Genomic DNA, 20623 nt, shown 5'->3' with positions numbered 1-20623 from the left:
GCTTTGCTTAATGTTTTTATTTTCTTTTATTGGTAACATAATTTTTTTGCTAAATATCATTAAAAATGAAAATGTGAAATTGTACAATTTTTTAAAATTTGGTGCCAGAGGAAAAAAACACAGAAAGTACTTTTGTGATGATGACAACTCTGAATTAAATCTAAAAATAGACCATGTGGTATTTTATTGAGGAGTTTCATCTGTTAGGCTTTTTACTGCTCAAGTAATGAGAAATCTTGTGATCCTCACTTCACACTGATGCTTTATTTGGTTGAAAAACTAATTTTCTTTGACCAGTGTGTTTGTGACATACTTGGGAGTGTGATGTTAGGAAAGCTGACCCCCTCCTGCTGCTGAATTAAAATGTGGTAGATGGTGAAGTGAAAGTCAAATACGCCTTTAGGATAACTGAAATGGTGTCTCAGTTGTTTTGTTACTTAGGCTTTACACTTTTTGCTCTTTGCCTGTACCTGTATGGTAGTATAGCATATGTTTACTAATCTGTTCTAATTTTTATTCTTGCATTGTGGACCTGTTCTGCATTATATATAAACAGCTGTTCCTTGTAAGTTGTTCTGGTTTGTTTTTTTCTCTTCCCCTCCTGGGCAAAATGTAGCACAGTGTACCTACAAGCATAGTGTACTGTGTGAACTTGCCTGTAATGAGCCAGTTTTCTAAAACTGATATTATACTTTTCATTAGGAAATCTAGGGCAGCCTTACTCATTTTCCATATCTGAGATGGGTAAACACAGACAAAACATCATAATTTATCTATTTATAAATTGTTGGGGCTTTGTTTGTATAAAACCTGAATTTGAGTTAAAATTTGCATTTATCTGTAAACTTCTAAAACAGCTGTGATTTATTACATGGTTGAATTTGAGGAGTAATCATCAAACAGACAAAGGCTTGTCCAGTTGTGTTTTGAGAAAGAAGAAAGTATTGCCTACCCCAAAATTACAACCTGTAGTTACACATCCTGCTTTTTTCAAGTATGTTTCCAGTTGAAGGAAGGGAAGAGCATAGAGGAACTGCATTTTACACAGAGACAATATGAATAATAAGTGAATTAATCATGTCTTTGTATATCTAAATAATGTCTATCTAAACTGTAAGTAGAAGGCAGCATTTTAGGTCATAATCTGAGGGGAAAATAGCTTAATGGATTGTTACCTCAGGAGTGTTGCTGACTAATTGGAATGAGTTCATTTAAGTAATCTCTTTTAATAAGATTGAAAATAACTAGTATAGATTCTCAATATAGGCAGTCCAATTTCTGTGTTGTATTCCCAAGACATGGAGTTTAAATAGATTCTGTTCTTCTCTTTTGTAAACTTGGAGGCTAATTGTCTTGCTCAGTGTTGGCATTTGCAATATTGCACGAAAAGCAAGATTTAGGTTGGCTAGATAAAAAGTGACACTTTCATTATAATGAGAGGAAGGAGGAAGATCTCTGGCTCAATGTCTGCATCTTGAATCATTAAACTGAATGCTAAAACACAGTGTGCATTTTGAAATGCTGTTGTGCTACTTCAAAGCTTGATGCTTTTGTTGCCTGCTTGTGTTTTCCTCACACTTGTCTTCATGGCTTGCTTGTTTCATGTGGCAAATGGCTTAATAACATTTTATAATGCATAAATGGAATGTGAATTTCCTCTAAGAATCTGTAACAGTGAAATATGTTTGTTCTTTTAGACATCAAAAGTGTGCTGGAATCCATTGGTTCAAACATTACTACCTTCACAAGAGCACTCCCTGTTCAGAAGATTTTGGCAGATTTGATGGTGCATCTTACACAGAGTGAGGCATATGTTCAAGATTATTTTCCACTAGTGGAGCAGTATGATTTCTACAGGTACGTACAAGAAGTAAGGCAGGACTGAAGTGCTACCTGTTGTTAATACTTTGTATCATTTTAATGTTCTGTAAAGGAAAGTAAATGGGTAAATGATGAACACAGTGAAAGAAAGATGTATAAAGCAGTTGTTTGTAACTGGCATTTTGATAAAAGCAAGAGGCACAGCTAATCAATAACTGGATTGTATAATCAGTTAGTGGATCACAAACCACCTCTTGTTTCACCACAGATCAAGATGTGGTTTCTGCTCTGTAGCCCTTCAGGTCTTTTCCAGGAAGGATAGATACAGGTGGATGTCAAAGACACAGCACCCAAACGAACTGATTATTCCATAATGCCAGGGTGACCTTTTATCTAGGTCTTGTTCCCATTGAGTCTCTGGTGAATTGTGAGGGCAGAGGACCAGAAAGGCCTTGGAGCCAATCCATTGTTACTGCACCTTTTGTACTGCAGAGCAGGAGTGGGAGGGATTCTGCTTCACACCTTGTAAATCCTCGTGCACCTGTGCTTCTCCCTGCTGGCCTTTGTGATTGAATGTACCTTGAGAAAAACATCCTTCTTGAGACTTTTTGTTTCTTACAGTTGAGTAACCTCATATTTTGACTTGTAAAACTTTTCATTTCATACGATCTTTGTCCAGATTTACTCATCTCTGTCCACAAGCTCATTAAATTCTCCCTACAGTTTATTTGATACTTTGGTTGACTTTATAATCAATATTTGTTTCTGTGTTTGTGCCATAATTGATTTCACTACTACAGAATGTGTGTTGCTGGCTTTAATGCAGTGATAAATAAAAGTGAACAGAAAACTGAACTTTTAGAACCTTGCTTAGAATCTTACCTTTAGCCCATTTCTTATCTGACTGTTTTTGTGGTGAGCCCTAATTTGACAAATTTATTGATATTTTCATTGAAGCTCATACTGCATTTAATCAAATATATTGTTTTATTCTGCTACAGGAGAATATATCTCATCTGTATGGCATTTAAAAACCTGGTTTGTCAAACCTAACCTAACAGTTCCTCAAGTACAAATGACACCAATAAAGCCTGTAGTTGCCCAAATTATTTTCTATCTATTCCTTTCTTAATTACAGGTGCATTATTTGTAGTTCTTAATAGGTATCCTTTTATAAATATGCCTGTCAGCATTTATATTTTTCTTTTTATTGTCCGTACATGTTCATTGCAATAATTCTTTTACAGATTTTTCTCTACAAAAGTACAGGGAAGAGAAAAGGGAACTTTAAAAATAAAAGCTGAAGAAGTGACGACAGAAGGGAGAAATTAGTGCAGAGGGCATTGGGAGAGTAAGAAAGGATAGATGTGTAATGTTTAATAAATGGCTATGCTCCAAATACCTGGACACATAAAACTGTTAGATGATGTAATTGATAAAAATGAAAGTTCATTTCCTATCCAAGATTTTTCTCCTGATCAAGTTTCATTAGCTGTTCCATACATTGAAAGCAGTCCAGCCCAGACACATAAAGCTTAGGTTTTTACAGCCTTAAATATATTTATTTACAACTACAAGCCTAGCACAGTGTGCAAAATTGTTAATAAGTCTCACAGTAAGAGCAACTTTGTACTTCATGACCAATGGCTAGTCCACATTCACAAGTTTCTCCATTTACTAATGAATAAATTGCTGATGAACATCTGCTTTGAGTAATTGTTCACCTGCATTACCTGGGGAACACCTTGTTCTGTGTTCCCCAGTCCTTCAGTAGCAGCTGAGTGCAATCCAGTGCCTGTGTGCTGGCCCAAAATATGTGCTAGTGTAGCAGATATGTGTATCTTTGCTGGCACTGGTTGCTCAGACAGAACCACAAATGGGGCATTGGAGAATATAGTATTGCATGATGTCTCCTGAAGGTCTCAGTGTGTTCTTCATGTGAAAATAACCAAGAATTTATCTTTTATTCCTTAGATGGCTGGGTTGTCTCATTCTTTGCTGCATGTTGGTCCTGATTCTGGTCTTTTATTACCTTGGATTGCTGTGTGGCACCTGTGGGTATGATAAACATGCTTCTCCAACAACCAGAGGCTGTATCTCCAACACTGGAGGAAACTTTCTTATGGCGTAAGTTCCACTTACCAGGGAAAGAGAAAATAAAGGTAGAAAGTTGGTTTGGTTGAGTTTTGAAGGACGTAGATATGAAAATTTGGTTTGTGACCTAAGTGTATGTGTTGAGAATAGAAATAAATACTGATCTCACTCACTCAGATTGGGGGACTTGGGGATTTGGAGTTTTTCTTTCATTGAGGATCACAGCTGAAGGATAAAACCTCTGAATTGACCGTTATAAGGCAAGTTCTGTGGCCAGTGAATTTCTGTGCAAGTCCCTTTGGAAAATGAAAAAATGAGAGAATTCATAACTTTCTAGTAGACTTGGAACATTTGTTCAGTTTCAAAAAAAGTCATGCTAGGAGACAGGGAATACTTCACCTTCTGAGAGTATTTCTGGATGTTTTAGGTTGAAAAGTGCCTAGGAGGGGTTTAATGTCATTTCTGCTGGGTGCAGCAGAAGATTGCATCTGAAAGTCTAAAACTTTTTTGAGAGCACAAGAGAGTTGAATTTAAAAAAGAAATTTGTATGGTATTTTGTCTCTTAAATATAATTCTTAAAACAGTGTGCATGCCCAATGCTAATGTGAGGTTTCAAATGCATTTTAGCTGAAGACTTTACAGGGCTGAAACATTTAAGATGTTTCAGAGGGCAAGAACATATTTGGAAAACAGAACTATTTTAACCATCAATCAGTTTTCATATTTCTGTATAGCTGCTGTTAGCTTCACTGTTGCTCCAAGTATGTGTGTATATATATGTGTGTGTACACAATGTGTTCTTATAAAGCAAAAACTTACTCAGCTTTTTTTTCAGTGGTGTTGGATTCAGTTTTCTTTTCTCCTGGGTGCTGATGATTGTAGTGGTGCTCACTTTTGTCACAGGTGGAAATGTAGAAAAATTGGTCTGTGAGCCCTTTGAAGATAAAAATTTATTCAAGGTGAGATTAATCACGTTATTAAACAATTAATAGAATCCCCACGAGTCCCAAAGGTCTTGTCCTTTGTTCTGTATGGCATATCATTCACTTGAAGTGAATTTGGATCTGGTTTTACTTCCTCCTTACAAACCAAATAGAGACATTCATCCTTTCTTGGTTTAATTTGCTTTGCAGTGTTAATACTGCATGCATGTCTTCCTTTGGAGACAGATTTTTCTGATTCAGTTGTTCCTTGGTGATGGGGAGCTTTAATATTCATTTTATGCTCCAAAGAGTTTGAAGTCACTGGTTTTGCTTGTATTTTCCTTAGTGGGTGATAAGCTTAGGTGTGTTAAAAGACCACATATGAATAAATACATAAAGAAACTTGGAATTATAGTAACATTACTGAATTTTGTCTTCTAGGTTTTGGATACACCTTACTTACTAAATAAGCACTGGAAAAACTATCTTGCTGGCATCATCTTTAAAAACCCGAATGTTAACTTGACTTTTGAAAAAGTGTACAGGTATTAGAGTTATGATTAAGATTTAATTCAGTTATATTTACCTATTTTTTATTTCATTCAATTTATGCATACTGGTTTTGTGGTATCTTCTGTGCTTTGTATTTCGAGCACATCAAAATATTGCACATGTTCCAGAAACATTCTGATTCTAGTGATTCTCAAGCAAAACCAATTTGTTCCTATGTATGAGTTACTAGAGATAGTCAGCATACTACTGTATGACAATATTAGTCAAGCTAATTGATAAAATACTTTGCATCTTTCAGAAATTGTTAATCACTTCTCATGTTGACTGAGCTTCAATAAATATAGTCAGTATTTTGTTTTCTAAGGGATTGATTTTCTTAGAATAAGAAAACATTGTTAATCATTCTGTTAATACTTGGTCTTCAAGGTGGTTTTTAGGCTGATCTGTGTATTTGTATTCTTTCAGTGATTGCAAGGAAAACAAAGGAATTTATACTTCCCTTCACCTAGAATATCTGTTTAATATCAATGAGCTTTTAAATATTAGTATGGTAAGTAAAGAAACTGAATGAGTGCATGATTCTGAAGGATGTTGGCTCTTGAAACACCATATAGCATGTCTGGGTTTTTTATGGGATTTTGGGTTTTACATACAAAACATCCTACAGGGAGGGAAGAGCTGCCCAAGCTAATCTGAAGGAAAGAAGTTGATTTACAAATAAGATATTTTTTACCAGTCTCAGTGGGTCAGGGAAGATTTTCTGATGTGCTTTTTTATGTGCTGATAATAACATTTGTTTTAACTTTGAAACTTGTGTGTAAGGTTGGATTCTATCTTCCAAAGACTGCTTATGGTGCTCAGTAACAGTTTTCTTTTTATATAAAAAACCCCTGTGTGGGTGTGTTATCCTCTGATTCCAGTCAGGTTTATGTTGATCCAGGATATTGTGTACCTTGGTTCTAAGAATTGCTCTGGTTTGGTTGGAAGTAGTTGGGGTAAAATAGTATTTAGAGAAGTCTCATCCAGTCCTGTGTCTGTCCTGGCCACAGCTGAGATACTGACTTCTCTAGGTTTCCTTACTGAGGGCCAGGGGTACAACTTGACATTCTTAAAGGATAACATGTCCTGGAGGGATGTTAGTTAAAGCAGAATAGAAGTCAAGTAATCTGTTGATATGAAAGAGACAAAGGCAGGTTAGAACTTGGCCTGGTGGATTCTTTTCAAATTCATTGAATTAAACTGATGTGAGCAAAAAAATCAATGTGTGCTTCTTCATGGAAATGAGGAGTCAGCAAAAGGACAGGATGCTTTGGGCAGGGGCTGTAGAAAATGTGTTCTGGTTGCAAACTACTTTTGTACTTTCTTTTGTTTCTTTCTCAGTATACAGAAGATGTAGCACTTAAAATTGAACATATTCAGATAAACCTCAGCAAAATCATTCTGCTGGATGATATTGGGAAGGAGAATCTTCTGAATTTCAGCTCTTCAGGAATAGATGGGATAGACTTTTCAGCATATTTGACAGAGGTGAGACTGTATTCAACTACAGACATGACTGGGACAAAACATATAATAAAATGTTTGTTTACCAATGGACAAAACAGCAAAATCTGCTTATGTGTGAAACACTATGTTTTGAGGGTTCATACAAGCTGGGGAAAAAAGCACTTAAGAAGTTCAAGTTAATAAAAAATTAGAGAGTAGACAAGAGTAGGTGATATAGTTAAGTGCAAACTGTCTGTAAGTAAAATAACACCATAATCCTTTTCTTACTGCTCACATCTTGTTTCAGATCAATAAAAGTGTTACCAAGGTTGATCTTCTCTCATTTGCTAATGATTTAGAAGCAAGAGCAGATCAGCTGGTAAGTCCAATTCAACAATATAATAATACATAAAATACATAATTTATATACCTTATGAGTATAAATACATAGCAAGGTGGACTTTATGTGGGAGAATTTTTGTACTTCAAACATTTACTCACGTGCTGCAATGTCATGTAAGGAAAAATATTGAAGAACAGCAGGACCTGTATTTTAAATGTTGCTAATTATTGATTTTTGTGTATTCTTTCATGCTTTGAAAATGTATTTTCTTAAATTCCACTCTTTGCTTGGGCAGTGAGGGGAATGCTCCATTTCAGTATTTCCTATTACATTTTAGGGTCCCAGTTGGAAAAAAAAATTGGTTAGATGCAAAATGAATACTGTGGCAGCTTGTAAGGACTGTAATGAGAACTGGAGCTCCATTGTGGAGGGAAAATGCACAAAGGAAACTCTTATCTGAAAGGCTTTTTGAATGCAGAACAGTGGTCAGAGGGTATTGCTACAACATTGCCCACCAATGAATCTGCAGGTGGCCCAGATCTGTGTTGGCAGTGACTGTTCAGCTGATCTGTTTGTTGTGCATACCCAGGTCAGGTCATGCTCACTTTTCAGAATGAGGGTCATGGTTTGGATGAGCCCAAGACAGATTTCCTGCACTGCAGTGCAGGAGGAAGAGTTTATGTTGCACATGTGCAATTGCTTGGATCACTGAGGGATGATCAGAGTGAGACCACCTTGTTGGGAATATATCAGATATCCATCCCTCCTCAAGGAGGAGGCTCCTGCTGTGTTTGCTCTATGTCTTGCATCATTCAGTCATGCTTGTTGCTGGTTTTTTTGTTGGGTGAAGGGTTTTCCTGCCACTCATGCACTCATGTCAAGGTTAGACAGCTCTGGGTTTGAGTGAGAGCTGGGGTTCTTCAAACATAGTTCCATAAAGGAAAGTGCATTGTGCTGGTAGGTCGCTTTCACTGTTTTTTGTCGAAGACTCTTAAGGAAGAATCAGACTTAAGAATAGATCAGGCAGAGTAATTTCTTCATATAAAAGAAAGAATTGTGTAAGTAAGTAAATGTGTTCACTGTTACAGTGGATTTTTTATTTCTTCCTTTAGCTGCTATCTCGTGTAATCTGTGAGATGTCTTGTTAAAAGAGGCCAAAACCCCAATAATAGAATGTTAGATTACTTTAAAAAATGGTACTGATTTCCAATGATATTTTATGATTTCAGTTTTTTTACTAGTGATAGCTCTTAGAACCAATCAAAAAAAAACCTAAAAACTTATGGAATTAATTAATTTTGAGTGTCTAGTTTGCATCTTTTGGCACCTAACACAAAACTGAATGTAGCGTTTTAGACTGAAGGTAGCAAATTGAATAAAACCTGGATCAAGCCAAAGGGTCAGAGTGTGGAGGAGGAAGCAATACAACCAACATGTGGTGTTAGGTAAAGGAATTCACTCAGTTCAGGAGATGAAGCATCCTGAAACTGCTCAGTGACCCAGCTGAGTGCTCACATGAACACTTCACAGGAAGCAAACACATCTCTGAGCACTGAGGTCTGCCATTGTTACACATCCAAAATGGAGTTAGCAGTGTGTATGCAGGGAACCAAATGGTTTTGCCACGAAAAGGAAATGGAAAATAAATTTTTATCTTAGAGTAAAACCAAATTTTATAGTATTTTACGATGGGCATGAGCTCCAGACAAGCATTTGGACTTAAAAATCAGAGCAGAAACTCACATCTTCTGGCTGAAAGGTGGGAGCCACAAAAATAGGAAATACTCTTCACAGGTGCCTTTCCAAGTGACTGGCTGACAATACTTAGAATTCTGTGCCCTCACAAAGCAGAGGGTGCCTCAGGGTGATGTCCACATTTCCAAAACAAAAGCAAGTAGCCATGACTGGGAGGTGCTTGTCCCAGCTGGGGTGCAGTGCTGCAGGGTTCTTGCAGTCAAGTTTCTGGTGAGTTCAAGGGAGATGTGCTCACTCTTCTGTATTTAAAATTACTTAGTGCATCATGTGACAATTCTCTTCAGTTAAATCTGTCCTGATAATGTTATAGCCAGATAAGCAGGGTAGTATATTTGGTTTGGTTGCTGAGGATTGAATTATTAATACAGTGATTTTTTTTTTTCCCACCCCTTCTTGTGTTGAGGAATTCAGTTTGTCATACCCCATTTTTAGCATGAGCTGTTCTGGAGTGGATGTGTAACTTTCATTGTTTTTTGCTTTGTTGGAAAGCTTTGAGGTTATTGAACAATAGTGCATAATTGCATTTTTTGCAGCCAAAAGGAGCCCTGGAAAACGCCTTAAAAGGACACGCAAACAACATTCGAATGATTCATAACCAGCAAGTTGTTCCACTGGAGCAAGCTATGGTAAAACATTAAAGCAATACTGAAACATACTTGTAGAAAATGCAAATCTCTAAATATCTTAAAGAGGTTAGGAAGCTGGACTTCTGTAAGCACAGGTTGTGTCAATGAAAAGTAATCTGTCTGTCTGAAGTATATGTTTAATAAGTTAGGAAGTTTTTTTTTACTTAAAATGCTGCTGTTTTATAATGCTGCCTAAATGAATGGCCTTTTCCCTATTTTTTCTATACCTATTTGTGATTATATATGAATAGAAGAAGAAGCAGGGGAGAACCTTACAAAACTCTTAACCCTAAAGCCCCCATAACCACTCATTTTCTTTTTTTGCTTGTCAGTGGTCTTCAGTAATAAAAGCTATTATCACTTTGACACTATTTCTTGGAGTTAGCAATCACCTAACAGTATTGGAATTGGAGACTGCTGGGAGTAGAATGTAGAGCCAAAGTTTTTTTTATTGATGCTGTGAAAGATGCAAAAGAGCTGCATCTGCCTGATTTTGACACAGTCTTGTGTAGTGACAAGCTGTGACTCTCCTGCATGTTAGGTGTTGCTTTTTCCTCCACACATCATGAAGACTTTTAGTTTATCCTAGCATCAGATATTGTGTGTCTGTATCACTTGCAGAAAAAACTAGGTCTTCTGGTCCACTCTGATTCTATGCTGTTCTTTCCTAATTAACTCCTAATTATTCTCATCTCTTTTTTCTTTTACAAAACTGACTGTCAAGAAATATGTTAAAGCTAGGGTAAGTGCTTTTTCCCTTCAGAAATTGCACAGTATAGAATTCTCTGAACATTTGGGTCTGAGTTTTAACTGTTCCATCTTCAGTCTTACTTAATTTATTATAGCATCTAACTTTAGTTAAATCACTGCTGTTGGTGAAGTACTGATTCAATGATTAAACCCACAATGTATTAATTTTGATGCAGCTGTTGTTACTGTTGTATACACTGTGATATGTAATACTAATATCAAAATAATCTGTAGGAGATCAAAGCATGAATATAAACTTAAAAAACAGGTGGGCTCTTACCTATAATAAGTACTTGAAGCTTTTTTCTCCCCTCCTTTCCAATAGAGCACTTTAAATCAGAGCATTAGGTTACTCAAGAGGACATCATCTGAACTTATGGTAAGCTTTTCTTTCTGGCAACAGGAACATTTTTGTGTTTTAAATCGTTCTGCCACATATGCAGGGCATATATTTTCAACAGAGTTTTCTTCTATTTCTAGGTGTTCCATTATTGCAAGAGATTTGTAATGCACTGAGGAAGTAATAAGGATTTAGATCTCTCTCCTGTGTAAAGGAGTATAAAAAAAAAGGAAATTTGAGATTGTTTTGGGAGTATGAATTGTAACCTGAACGTTCAGGTGATAAAATAGGCTTCAGTGCCAGTCTGTATAGTGTGTTATTAACTTTCCTCAGAATGTAGGGATTTCTTTTCTAGAATCCTTGAAAGCAAAACCTGGAGGGAACAACCACAAAACACAATGCAAAAGTACAACTGACATAAGAGAGCTGTGTGATTCACATCCTTAACCAGCTTTTGTTCCATGCCCAGCTCCCACTGGGATCTGTTTCTTTAGGTTTTACTCGTTGTGTTCCTGCTTCTGCACCATCAGCCTTGCTCTGCGGTGCTGGATCTGTAGAGAGGCTTTTCCAGGGCAGCTCACATTTCCCCTCTCAGTAGTGCCTGCACCACAGTGAGACCAGCTGTCTTCACTCTGCCAGAGAGTGAGCAGCAGGATGATTGCTTTCCTGGAAGGAAAGCTTTCAGCCACCAGCCTGCCTTGGCTCTGGTAGCAAGAATACAGCCACCCTGTAGCACAGTCATAGTCTCAGCAGCTTTATGGGCCATACCTACCTTAGTGCTTCTCATTACAGTTTTCACCCATCCACAGCAGCAGAGCAGCTAGGTATCTGTTAGAATCTGTTACTTGAAACTGGGTCAGGAGGGAAGAAGCCATGATGTAAAGTGTTGAAAAGATAGGGATGATGTTTGACTCTAAAGTATATTTAAGAAACATCTCTATGTGTTCAGGCTCTGTGTACACTGTCCTTTGTGTGTGTTCTGTGAGAGAATTTATGGGGGTGTGAAAAAATATCTCAGTCCTTCAGGTAGTTGGAGGCATATTCTGGCTGTACAGAGTCCTAATTCAGTCATTAAGAGTTGTTGTGATGGTACATGGCCCACTGTTTTCTTCCTGTGCACTTTGTGTGTCTGTACTGTATATATATATACAGACATTGATTTAAGGAAAGAGAGTGGAAGATAAAACCTATCCTAATATATAAATTAGTTATGTAGGTTCCAGGAAAAGATGCCACATCATAACCACTGACTCATCCTTTTTCACAATGAGACAATATTGAGATGATCATGAGTCCTTAGGCAGGCTCATGTTCTGTCTGTAATTGCAATTTTGTCAGGTTTTGACAAGACAGTGACACTGGTTTATCAAGAGAGGAGGTTCCTGGCAGTGGCCGTAGAGCCATTGCAACAGCCTGAAGGGGATTTGTTTGTTTATATTAAACACCATCTCTTCCTGTCCAGGTTAAGGTGAAAAATGTCATTAGTGCTGTTAATGCTGCCCAGGATCTCATAAATAACAATGCTTCTCAAGTTATTGTCCAGGTAAGCTCCATTTGATCAAAGTACATTTATTTATGATGTCACAGAGCTAGAGGTTAATTTGCTTTTGTTCTTTTTGATCTTGTCCTAGGAGACAAAAAAGTACATGGATACCATAATTGGCTACTTTGAGCAGTACACTGAGTGGGTCAAGGAGTCGGTAAGGCGCGTTTACTTCATTGAGAGAAGCTGTGTTTAAAAATAAGAAAGCTAAATAGTATTAGTAATAAAATCAATAATAATAATAATAATAATAATTTTATTTTGATAGTGTGTTTTATTGTTTCAGGTTTTAATACATTTTTTCTTACTGTGAGTGGGAAAATCAGTCTCCTATACTTTTGTTGCATTTACAGAATGAAATGATGAGTTATGTTTGTTGGAATGAAGTGCAAATTTAACAGTATCACTTTCAGGGCTAGCCTGAAATCTACCATTTTTGCCAGTACTTCACTCAACCTGACCCTGCATAGTTCAAACTGATGTCGTTAGCATCTTGTTTTATTTTTCTCTCTTCAGCTGCAGCCTTTGAGAAAGTAAGCTGATGTTTAAAAGACTTTCAGTTAATAGCATATCCTACTGTTATTTATTTTGAATTTGGATAGAGTAAGACATAATAATTTAGTAAACTGTAACTTAAGGAAGTTTAGAGATTATTATTTTATTCTGTTAGGTACTTAAAACTGTAATTTAATTTTTTTCAGATCTCAATGGAAGTAGCAGCATGCAAGCCTATTGCCAATGTGATAGATACAGCAGTAGATATTTTTTTATGCAGCTATATAGCTGATTCTGTGGTAAGAAACATTTTTTTACTCAGAATTTGGGCATCAAGGGAAACCTCTGTCAACATACATCTGCGTTTAATTATTCTGGCTCGACTATTCTGAAGATAATAAATTATCACACAAAAAGTTATGCAAGGACAATGTTCTGATCTGGATCAAGTCCAAAGTCCACAAGGCTGGACTTTCTGGATTTTCAGTAAACTTAAGCTTCTATTAGCAAGAATTCTGTAAAATTAACTGACTCTGAAGCACATTGAAATGGAAAATAGAAAAGCATAAAGACATGAAGCTTCATTTGGAAATGTTGCTAACTTACAAAGGTGAGGTGTGGGCAGGAAGTAAGTAGAAAATACCAAGGAAAAACTTTTTTAGGTATCTTTCCTGAAATCTAGAAAACCTGAACAAGTTTTTATTACTAGACTTGTAGCAGACAGATCTTGATTAATTTCTGTATGTTGGGGACATGGAGCATGACTTGTAGCAGGATAGAAGGGAAATACTGCCTTTTTTATCTTGCCAAAAGGACTTGGAAAGATGACAGCATGTATTAAAAGTAAAGTAAGACCCACGTGCCTGGAAGGTACCTAAAATGCCTCCTAAACTATTACTTAGCTTTATGGCACTTTAATCAGATCCTAATCCCACTAACAACAATATATGTAATCAGCCAAAGCCAAAACACTCTGGTCTTGGTAATGCTTAACTGTGAAATGTTAAGTTTTGGCAATGCTTAACCATGAAAACCTCCCAATCTGTGTTATACTCATTGATTAGTTCAGACATTACAGAGCTTCTCTTCTCCTCTGTGGAACCATTACTCCTCTGGTGAGAGATGGACCATGATTCCCCTGATGATAGAACTTAGCTGAGTCACTTGGAAGTCAAAAAATGCCTCCAGCCAATACAAATCAAATTTGAAAAATCATCATTTTAACACCAGGTGGTAACTCAGTTCAACTGTATAATAATGAAATTAGTTACACAAACAGGGCCGCAGTTTGCAAGTTATGAAGCACCTTAAAAAAGTGCTGGAAACTCCTGACAAAAACTGCAAGAACTAATTTCTGCTGTGTTCTTTTGGTAACAATGGTTAGAATATCAAGCAGGAGTTTGGTACTTTACAGATTAGTTTTCTCCATGACCTTTTTTCCTTGATTTTTCTATTGCTTTTATTCCAGAATACCTTCTGGTTTGGTTTGGGAGGCTCTTCAATGTTTCTAATTCCTGCCATAATTTTTGCTGTAAAACTCTCTAAATACTATCGTAGGATGGATACAGAGGATGTTTATGATGAGTAAGTATATATTCCAAAACAAACTAAATGGCAAATGGATTAAAATGTTTTTTCTAGTGTTTCATGTGAGGGCTGTGTAATTGTTAAACCTGTGCTCCCAGATTAGAACTGCATGTTCATATGTAATGCTGCAGGTTTGGGTCAGTGCCTGCAAAGTGCTTCCTGCAGGGGGCCTTTGGTAGCCTTGACTTGCCATGAATGCAGATAGTGCTGGCTCTGACTTTGAGAGTCTTATGCCAGAATGAGGTCTTTAGAGCTTTCTCAGCAGCATTTATATAAATAAGCTCCAAATGTGCAAGTTATTAGCTTTGCTAAGTAACCTGTTAAAGTGAATTGTGCCTGATTTGTAGTCTCCTTTAATTAATTATTTGCTTTCTTGCTGTCTTAGTTATTCCTAACCAGTCTTTCCTTTTTCAATTGCAGTTCCTCTGTCTCAGGGACTTGGCATTTTACTTTATGATAACTATTCTTACGTATTTTCCTGTCAGTTTTTTACTGTTTTCTTTTCTACTCCTTGTTTTGCTCATTGTTCAGTTAGCCTGTGCACTGCATTTCTCCCATTTCACAGTGGTTGTTTTTCATTGCACATTCACAAGTCAGTAGAGCAGAAAACAGGCATGTACAGCTGAAATTACTCACTTATTAGAGTCTAGTTAATTACTCCTGCTTTTCTGTGTTTTTTAGTTTCAAAAATATACCCATGAAAATGTAAGACTTTTGCTGATATTTATTGAAATTATTTTATTAATATGGGAGGGTTTATATTTTTAATGTAACTTGTTACTTCAAAAGAGGTAACATGTTCTGTTTCTCCAGACTTGATTTATTATATTAGAGTCTCCAACTCAACAAGAATAGAAAAATATTTAATTGATTTTTGGAGAATATGAAAATAGTATAAACTATAAAATTATAATTATATCATAACTATTGAATGTTACAAAGAAAAAGTTATATTCTATTGTAAAGACACAGTTTATCTTTGCATATAATACCATCATCCATGTACATGTCTTAGAAGCCATATTGTACATAGTGCATCTTATAGTTAACATGGTTTTTCTTGGTGTATTTATTTTATTACAGTATGGAAAATGGTAATAATGGTTATCATAAAGAGCATTTATATGGTATACACAATCCTGTTTTTACAAGGTAAACCAAGTCTGAAACTGCATGCCTTCATGTGTCCTTACTTCAGCTTCTCTTTTAATCACATTTCCAATTTTCTCCATGCTTTAGAGTGAATCTCTGAATTCTCTGGGGGTTTTTTTGCATGATTATTCACTATAGCAAATGCAGTATAATGTATATTTCTCATATATTCTTTACTTAACACCAGGCATAGAAGTACTTTCCTGCAATTTAACAAAGTAATTGGTAAATTTGATCTTAAAATCCATGTAATCAGGTATTTAGTCAGCACAGTGGTTGGTCCTAAATTGACAAACCTATTAAAATGCTCTGATATCAGATGAAAGTGATAGGATGGAAATGCATCCTGAGTAGTTTTATTTTGTAAATGGTGAGAACAGATCTCCTGTGTAAAAGGCAAGTGTTCCAGGTATGCAGGAAGCATGAGCATAGAAAATGGGTGTCTGTGCATGGGTAGGACTAGAATGTAGGAGAAGCTCAGGTTATGTTCAAAAAAAGGAGGATGTTGGAGTTAATTTCTGCCTCTGCAGCTTCTGTGCTGTAAAACATGAGCTAGCTGTAAGACTCAGTTTCCAGGAGGATAATACTCTATATCCCACAACTTCCTTATTTAGTTTTGCAAAATTTGCAAGTTGCTTAAGAACAGTTTAAATTTATTATTAAAATCTGTAGCTCACTGTGCCTGCCTTTGCAATTTCATTACTGAAGGTATAGGCTGAGTGTTTGTAGCACTATGCTTTAAATAACAGGTGAATAGAGGGAGCTCAAAATTTGGGTCTTGAAGAGTTCATGGTTACATCTGATGATGATTATGATAATGAGGATGGCTATTACTATTATTTGGGACTGTATTTTACAATAATTATTTACTGACCAAATCTGCATTCCCTATCTCCTTCTGAAGGAAGTCTTTAGATAAGAATATTTTTAGTGATATTTATGATCACAATTGTTATGGTCTGCTCTGCAGCTTAAGGGTGCTTACTCCCCACATTAACTGATGAGGAGTTTAAGTCCAAAAAAATCTCCATTGGCATATCTAAGGACTTTCCATATTTTACATAAGAGAAAATTAATAATTTCCCAGGCCTTAGAATTCCTTTTCAGATCTTTGCGTCTTTAATATGACTTCTAATATTCTTGAGGTTCATAGCATGTTTTCTTAAAATATTTCAGTCATTGATAAATAGTTTAATTCAGCATTGCTGAACAACCTCAAAATTACTAGCATAAAATGATCTTTTACACAAAGATCCACTAGTTCAATCCTGACTTATTTTGATAAAATGCTAAAATTTAAAGATTCAGTTTGATGCAGTGCTGTCTTCTGATGTGCTAATTTGAGGTAATTTGAAAAACTGCTAATTATGGCATACATGCTTTGAATTTCTCAGTGTGGCATTCCCATATGAATAAAATCAAATTTCAGCATACTCTTTGCTTTTATGGTATCCTTGATTTTTCTCATTTCCTGCAAATTATTTTTGGATATACTTTGAAAGACATTACTTTGATTAGATCTCTGTACACCTCTACTTTTGCAGGTTTAAGGAGTGCCATAGGGTTGGGCTTGGGGTTTTTTTATCCTTCAAAATCAGCTGGATAATTTTGCTGAAAAGAGATGCAAATATTTTTATAACAGTAAGATATCTAAGTACAAGTAAGAGCTACATGAGGTATATATGTCTCACACAGATATTTTTAGACACATGTCAAAGACACAAATAACCTCAAATGCAGCCACCATTTTTGTGAGAGCAAAACATGAGGCTGGATTAAATTTACAAAAGAGGGGTGTTGAATGGGCAATCCAAGTATTTATTTCTACAATGAAAGAAAAATAACCTGAGAGGCTGGTGGAGAAAACCATGAATCTATTTCCTCTGGATTGAAAAATACTTGATTAAATGAGTAAAGCACTGAGATTATCTTAGGCCAGCTGAGCTTGTCTCACCCAAGTTAGACACAGTATTTCTGTTCCATTTGTGGACAAAAGAAAATAATGGGTTTATTTAATGTGTTTTTTATTCTTTTTCTCGTGTAGCTCTGTGGAACAGTGGTAGCACATACTGGAAATGTTGAGGGGTAAGTAATAAATCAATTCTAGACCTATTACTACTTTACTGTTTTAGGAAGGCTGCTCTGATTGCTGTAACAGGAGTATGCTGTAAGGTCTAAACCCAAGAAAAGTTATTCAGTCATATTGATGTTTGTATTAAAATATATCCCTTCATTGTGTTTAAATTAGATAGAAATTCAGTCTTTATAAATTTTTTCCTGAATTGTTTTTTGTTCTTATTTCCAGGCTATATAAATGAGGCTCAAGACTCTTCCATGGGAGTACATCATTGTTCTTCCAAGGGTGTTGGCATTTCCATTCATCTGACAGATCCTGAGCCACTTGTTTTATGTCAGCTGTACTGTAAATCCCAAATGTACTATTGAATGTTATGCCATAAACTACTGTACAGAATATTTTGTGATCAGAGCACTGCCTCTCAAATACCACTGTTCAAGGCTTGGATTAAAATGTTTTTTTGGTTTTTTACTTTTTTTACACTGGGCTTTCTACCTTACATCACAGTATGTAAATTAATTAGATTAACAGCCTTTGCCTAGCAATTCTCTTAAAGTTGTTCAAGTTCTTATCTTAAATTGTTGATTTGTGTTAAATACAGTACATACACGTTTACATAAAAATACATTTTGTATACCAGAGACTTTTGTATATACATTTTTCTTAAAACTTCTAAGTGTTTAGTTAAGATTTTAATATTGTATAATATTCTTCACAAATGAATTTACCAGCATGATCAGTGTTGCTATTTGGTGCTCTTGAATGACTACATTGGACTAAATTTGGATTGTAATGGGGTCCACAGTGTCTCTTTGTGTGTCTGAGAAGCTCAGTTGCAGTTTTGTCAGTTTTGTTTTCTCCCTCTATTATTTTCTTTTTTTTTTTCTTTTCCTAATTATTTAATATTTAGTGGGTTTTGCTGTATAGACCTGAAAGGGACTTTTCAGAGAAGTTTAAAAACAAACTTTGGGTGGGAGGGTTGGGGGTGTGTGGGATGCATAATATAGTGAAAAGGCTAAGCTTTCTAGAGTTCAGTAGTACTCAAAAAGAGCATGAGGGATGTCCTATGTTGGCAGTTTTTGGAATGCTTTACATTCTCTAACTTCCTTTTCTTCTTTCACACCCACTTCTGTAATGTCCTTAATAGTATCACTGTGACTCTTTTGGAGGCAGTGGTAGTATTTTTGCTAAATAATACTATGCTGTGATTTACAATATTGAAATTCAAGTCTTTTAGCAATTGGAGTTAACATTTGTACTGTTAGAGTTATTTCACCGAATTTAGGCAAATGGTTGAATTGCTGAATTAGTTAACAGTAGACTTTATCTACAAGGCCAAAACTGTTACCAGTGTAAAACCTTCTGGCAGGTGAAGTAGTCAATATACTGATCTAAAATAGTATCTCTTCATCTATCAGTATTGTTAACTTTGTTTCAAACAGGGTTCATTGTCTTGAAGTAGAGATAATCCTGTACATCATTATTATAACTTTAAAGAAATGCTGAAAAATGATACCAGTCTCTAATCTGGAATAACCTTAAATTTTTCATTTTTATGTTATAAATGGAAACATTTCTAATTGACAGTATGTAGCATATGTGTATATGTAATGTTCAGAATTGCAGATTTTTAAAAGTTTCTATTTTTAATTTGAGAAAATATTCCCAGTTCATTTAAATAAAACAGATCTTGCTTAACTACCTTATGCTTGGTTCTCCCTTGTTTTGTTGCAGAGCCATCTCTCAGAAGAGCTGCACAGAGTTAAAAATCTTATGAGAGTGAATTTTTTTACCCTGATTAAAAATCTTTGCTACATTTGACTTTTACAGCAGGAAGGACTGGAAGAACTTTGACTCTGGGTGAGGGAGCTTCCAGCTTCCACCAAGAATGTGAATTATGCAAAGGTGGTAGCATTCAGGCTATGAGCTGTGCAGGATACCTGTTTCTGTATGGCACTGGCAGCAGAATTAAACATTTGCTAGTTCTTCAGCTCTCACAGTTCACTGCTGGCATCCTAACTTACCTTGTTAAAGCTCAGTTGTTTTCTACTGATATGAGAGATCACAAACTGTTCAATCTGAAGCACAAGCAGACAGGACTGAATTGTCAGATTAGAATGAGCCAAACACTTGGTGGGAACATAGCAGCTGTAGCACATAAATATATTTGAGACCAAGCTTTGATATTTCTCCTTATCCTTGTGGTTTATTTGTTCTCATGATTAGAATTGAAAAACTTTGAGAACAAGAGATCTGAAACTGGTATAAATTAACTTTTTAATTGCTTTGGACTTTTCAGCAAATCTAAAAATTCTTAGTGCAGTTGTGTATAACAAAGTGTAAACAATACATTTTTTTGTCAAATATTAGGAGGCATTCAAGTGCATGCAGTAGGGATTTGAGGTGGGTAACAAAATTCCTCTGGCTGGCTGGCAGTAGGGTGAGAAGACTCCCCAGAAAACAATGGAAGAGTGAATGGTAAATGCCATTGTTGCCCTAAGACTTGGCTGGAGCCACACCACTGTGCCTGGAAGGAGAGAGGAGAACTAATGGAAAGAAGCTAGAGATGAGGTTTCTGCTAAAAAATGTTATTAAAATAGCTGTGGAGAGGAAATGAAAAGAAATCAAGGTTATTCTCTCTGTCAAATGGTATTTAGCCATGGGAAACTGATGGCACACTGACTGGAAGAGCAAGGTTAGGATACCCAGAATGGCTGTTCGGGTGGCTGCTTGTTCAAGCGGGCAGCTTTCAGGTTATCCGGGCTGCCACTCTTGTCCCTCTTCTATTAATGAAGCTTTTGTTGCTGTTGATGATGTTCTGCTTTGCCATCTGTGTTAAAAGGAATGGTTTTGCCTCAGTATTTTGTTTAGCACTACCTAGTGAGTGACTAAATACACAAACTGCTGTTCTGTTCCATTACGTATGGCCAGTCTCAAACCCCGGGTTTGCAGCAGCCCACAGTTACTGCAGCATTCCTGAACAATCCAATAGCCCTTTCCAGGAGCTGTCAGATCAGGCTGGCTGTAGCAGAGATGTCTTTGGAAGAAGTGCCTAGTGGGGGTCTCACTACCCAGAAAAGTACTGTGGATTGCCACAGCAGGAGAGGGATTTTTCCTCA

The 20623-nt window shown here is 36.2% G+C and overlaps 1 protein-coding gene across 8 annotated transcripts in view; it reads left to right on the top strand.

Annotated features, from left to right (window-relative positions):
* Positions 1–19210, top strand: part of PROM1 (prominin 1) — a 61071-nt gene extending 41861 nt beyond the window's left edge. For 3 of the 8 annotated variants that reach the window (XR_009114431.1, XR_009114428.1, XR_009114429.1), the window contains 17 exons: positions 1698–1857; positions 3796–3948; positions 4751–4874; positions 5280–5383; positions 5817–5901; positions 6732–6878; positions 7144–7215; positions 9468–9560; positions 10285–10302; positions 10636–10689; positions 12113–12193; positions 12282–12350; positions 12895–12987; positions 14157–14272; positions 14696–15427; positions 17472–17512; positions 17733–19210. Coding sequence is in view for 3 of the 8 variants with exons in the window: in XM_058024029.1 (XP_057880012.1) it covers positions 1698–1857; positions 3796–3948; positions 4751–4874; positions 5280–5383; positions 5817–5901; positions 6732–6878; positions 7144–7215; positions 9468–9560; positions 10285–10302; positions 10636–10689; positions 12113–12193; positions 12282–12350; positions 12895–12987; positions 14157–14272; positions 17472–17490 (1388 nt within the window). In the remaining 5 variants the exon portion in view is untranslated. The remainder of the gene's footprint in view (positions 1–1697; positions 1858–3795; positions 3949–4750; positions 4875–5279; positions 5384–5816; positions 5902–6731; positions 6879–7143; positions 7216–9467; positions 9561–10284; positions 10303–10635; positions 10690–12112; positions 12194–12281; positions 12351–12894; positions 12988–14156; positions 14273–14695; positions 15428–17471; positions 17513–17732) is intronic. The other 5 variants (XR_009114432.1, XR_009114430.1, XM_058024031.1 and 2 more) reach the window with 3 other exon arrangements.
* The last annotated feature ends 1413 nt before the right edge of the window (positions 19211–20623 follow it).

This window comes from Melospiza georgiana, chromosome 5 (genome assembly GCF_028018845.1).
Source record: "Melospiza georgiana isolate bMelGeo1 chromosome 5, bMelGeo1.pri, whole genome shotgun sequence".
NCBI classification, from domain to species: Eukaryota; Metazoa; Chordata; class Aves; order Passeriformes; family Passerellidae; genus Melospiza; species Melospiza georgiana.
Note: the sequence above shows the minus strand (reverse complement) of the source record. Positions and strands in the feature narration are given on the sequence as shown.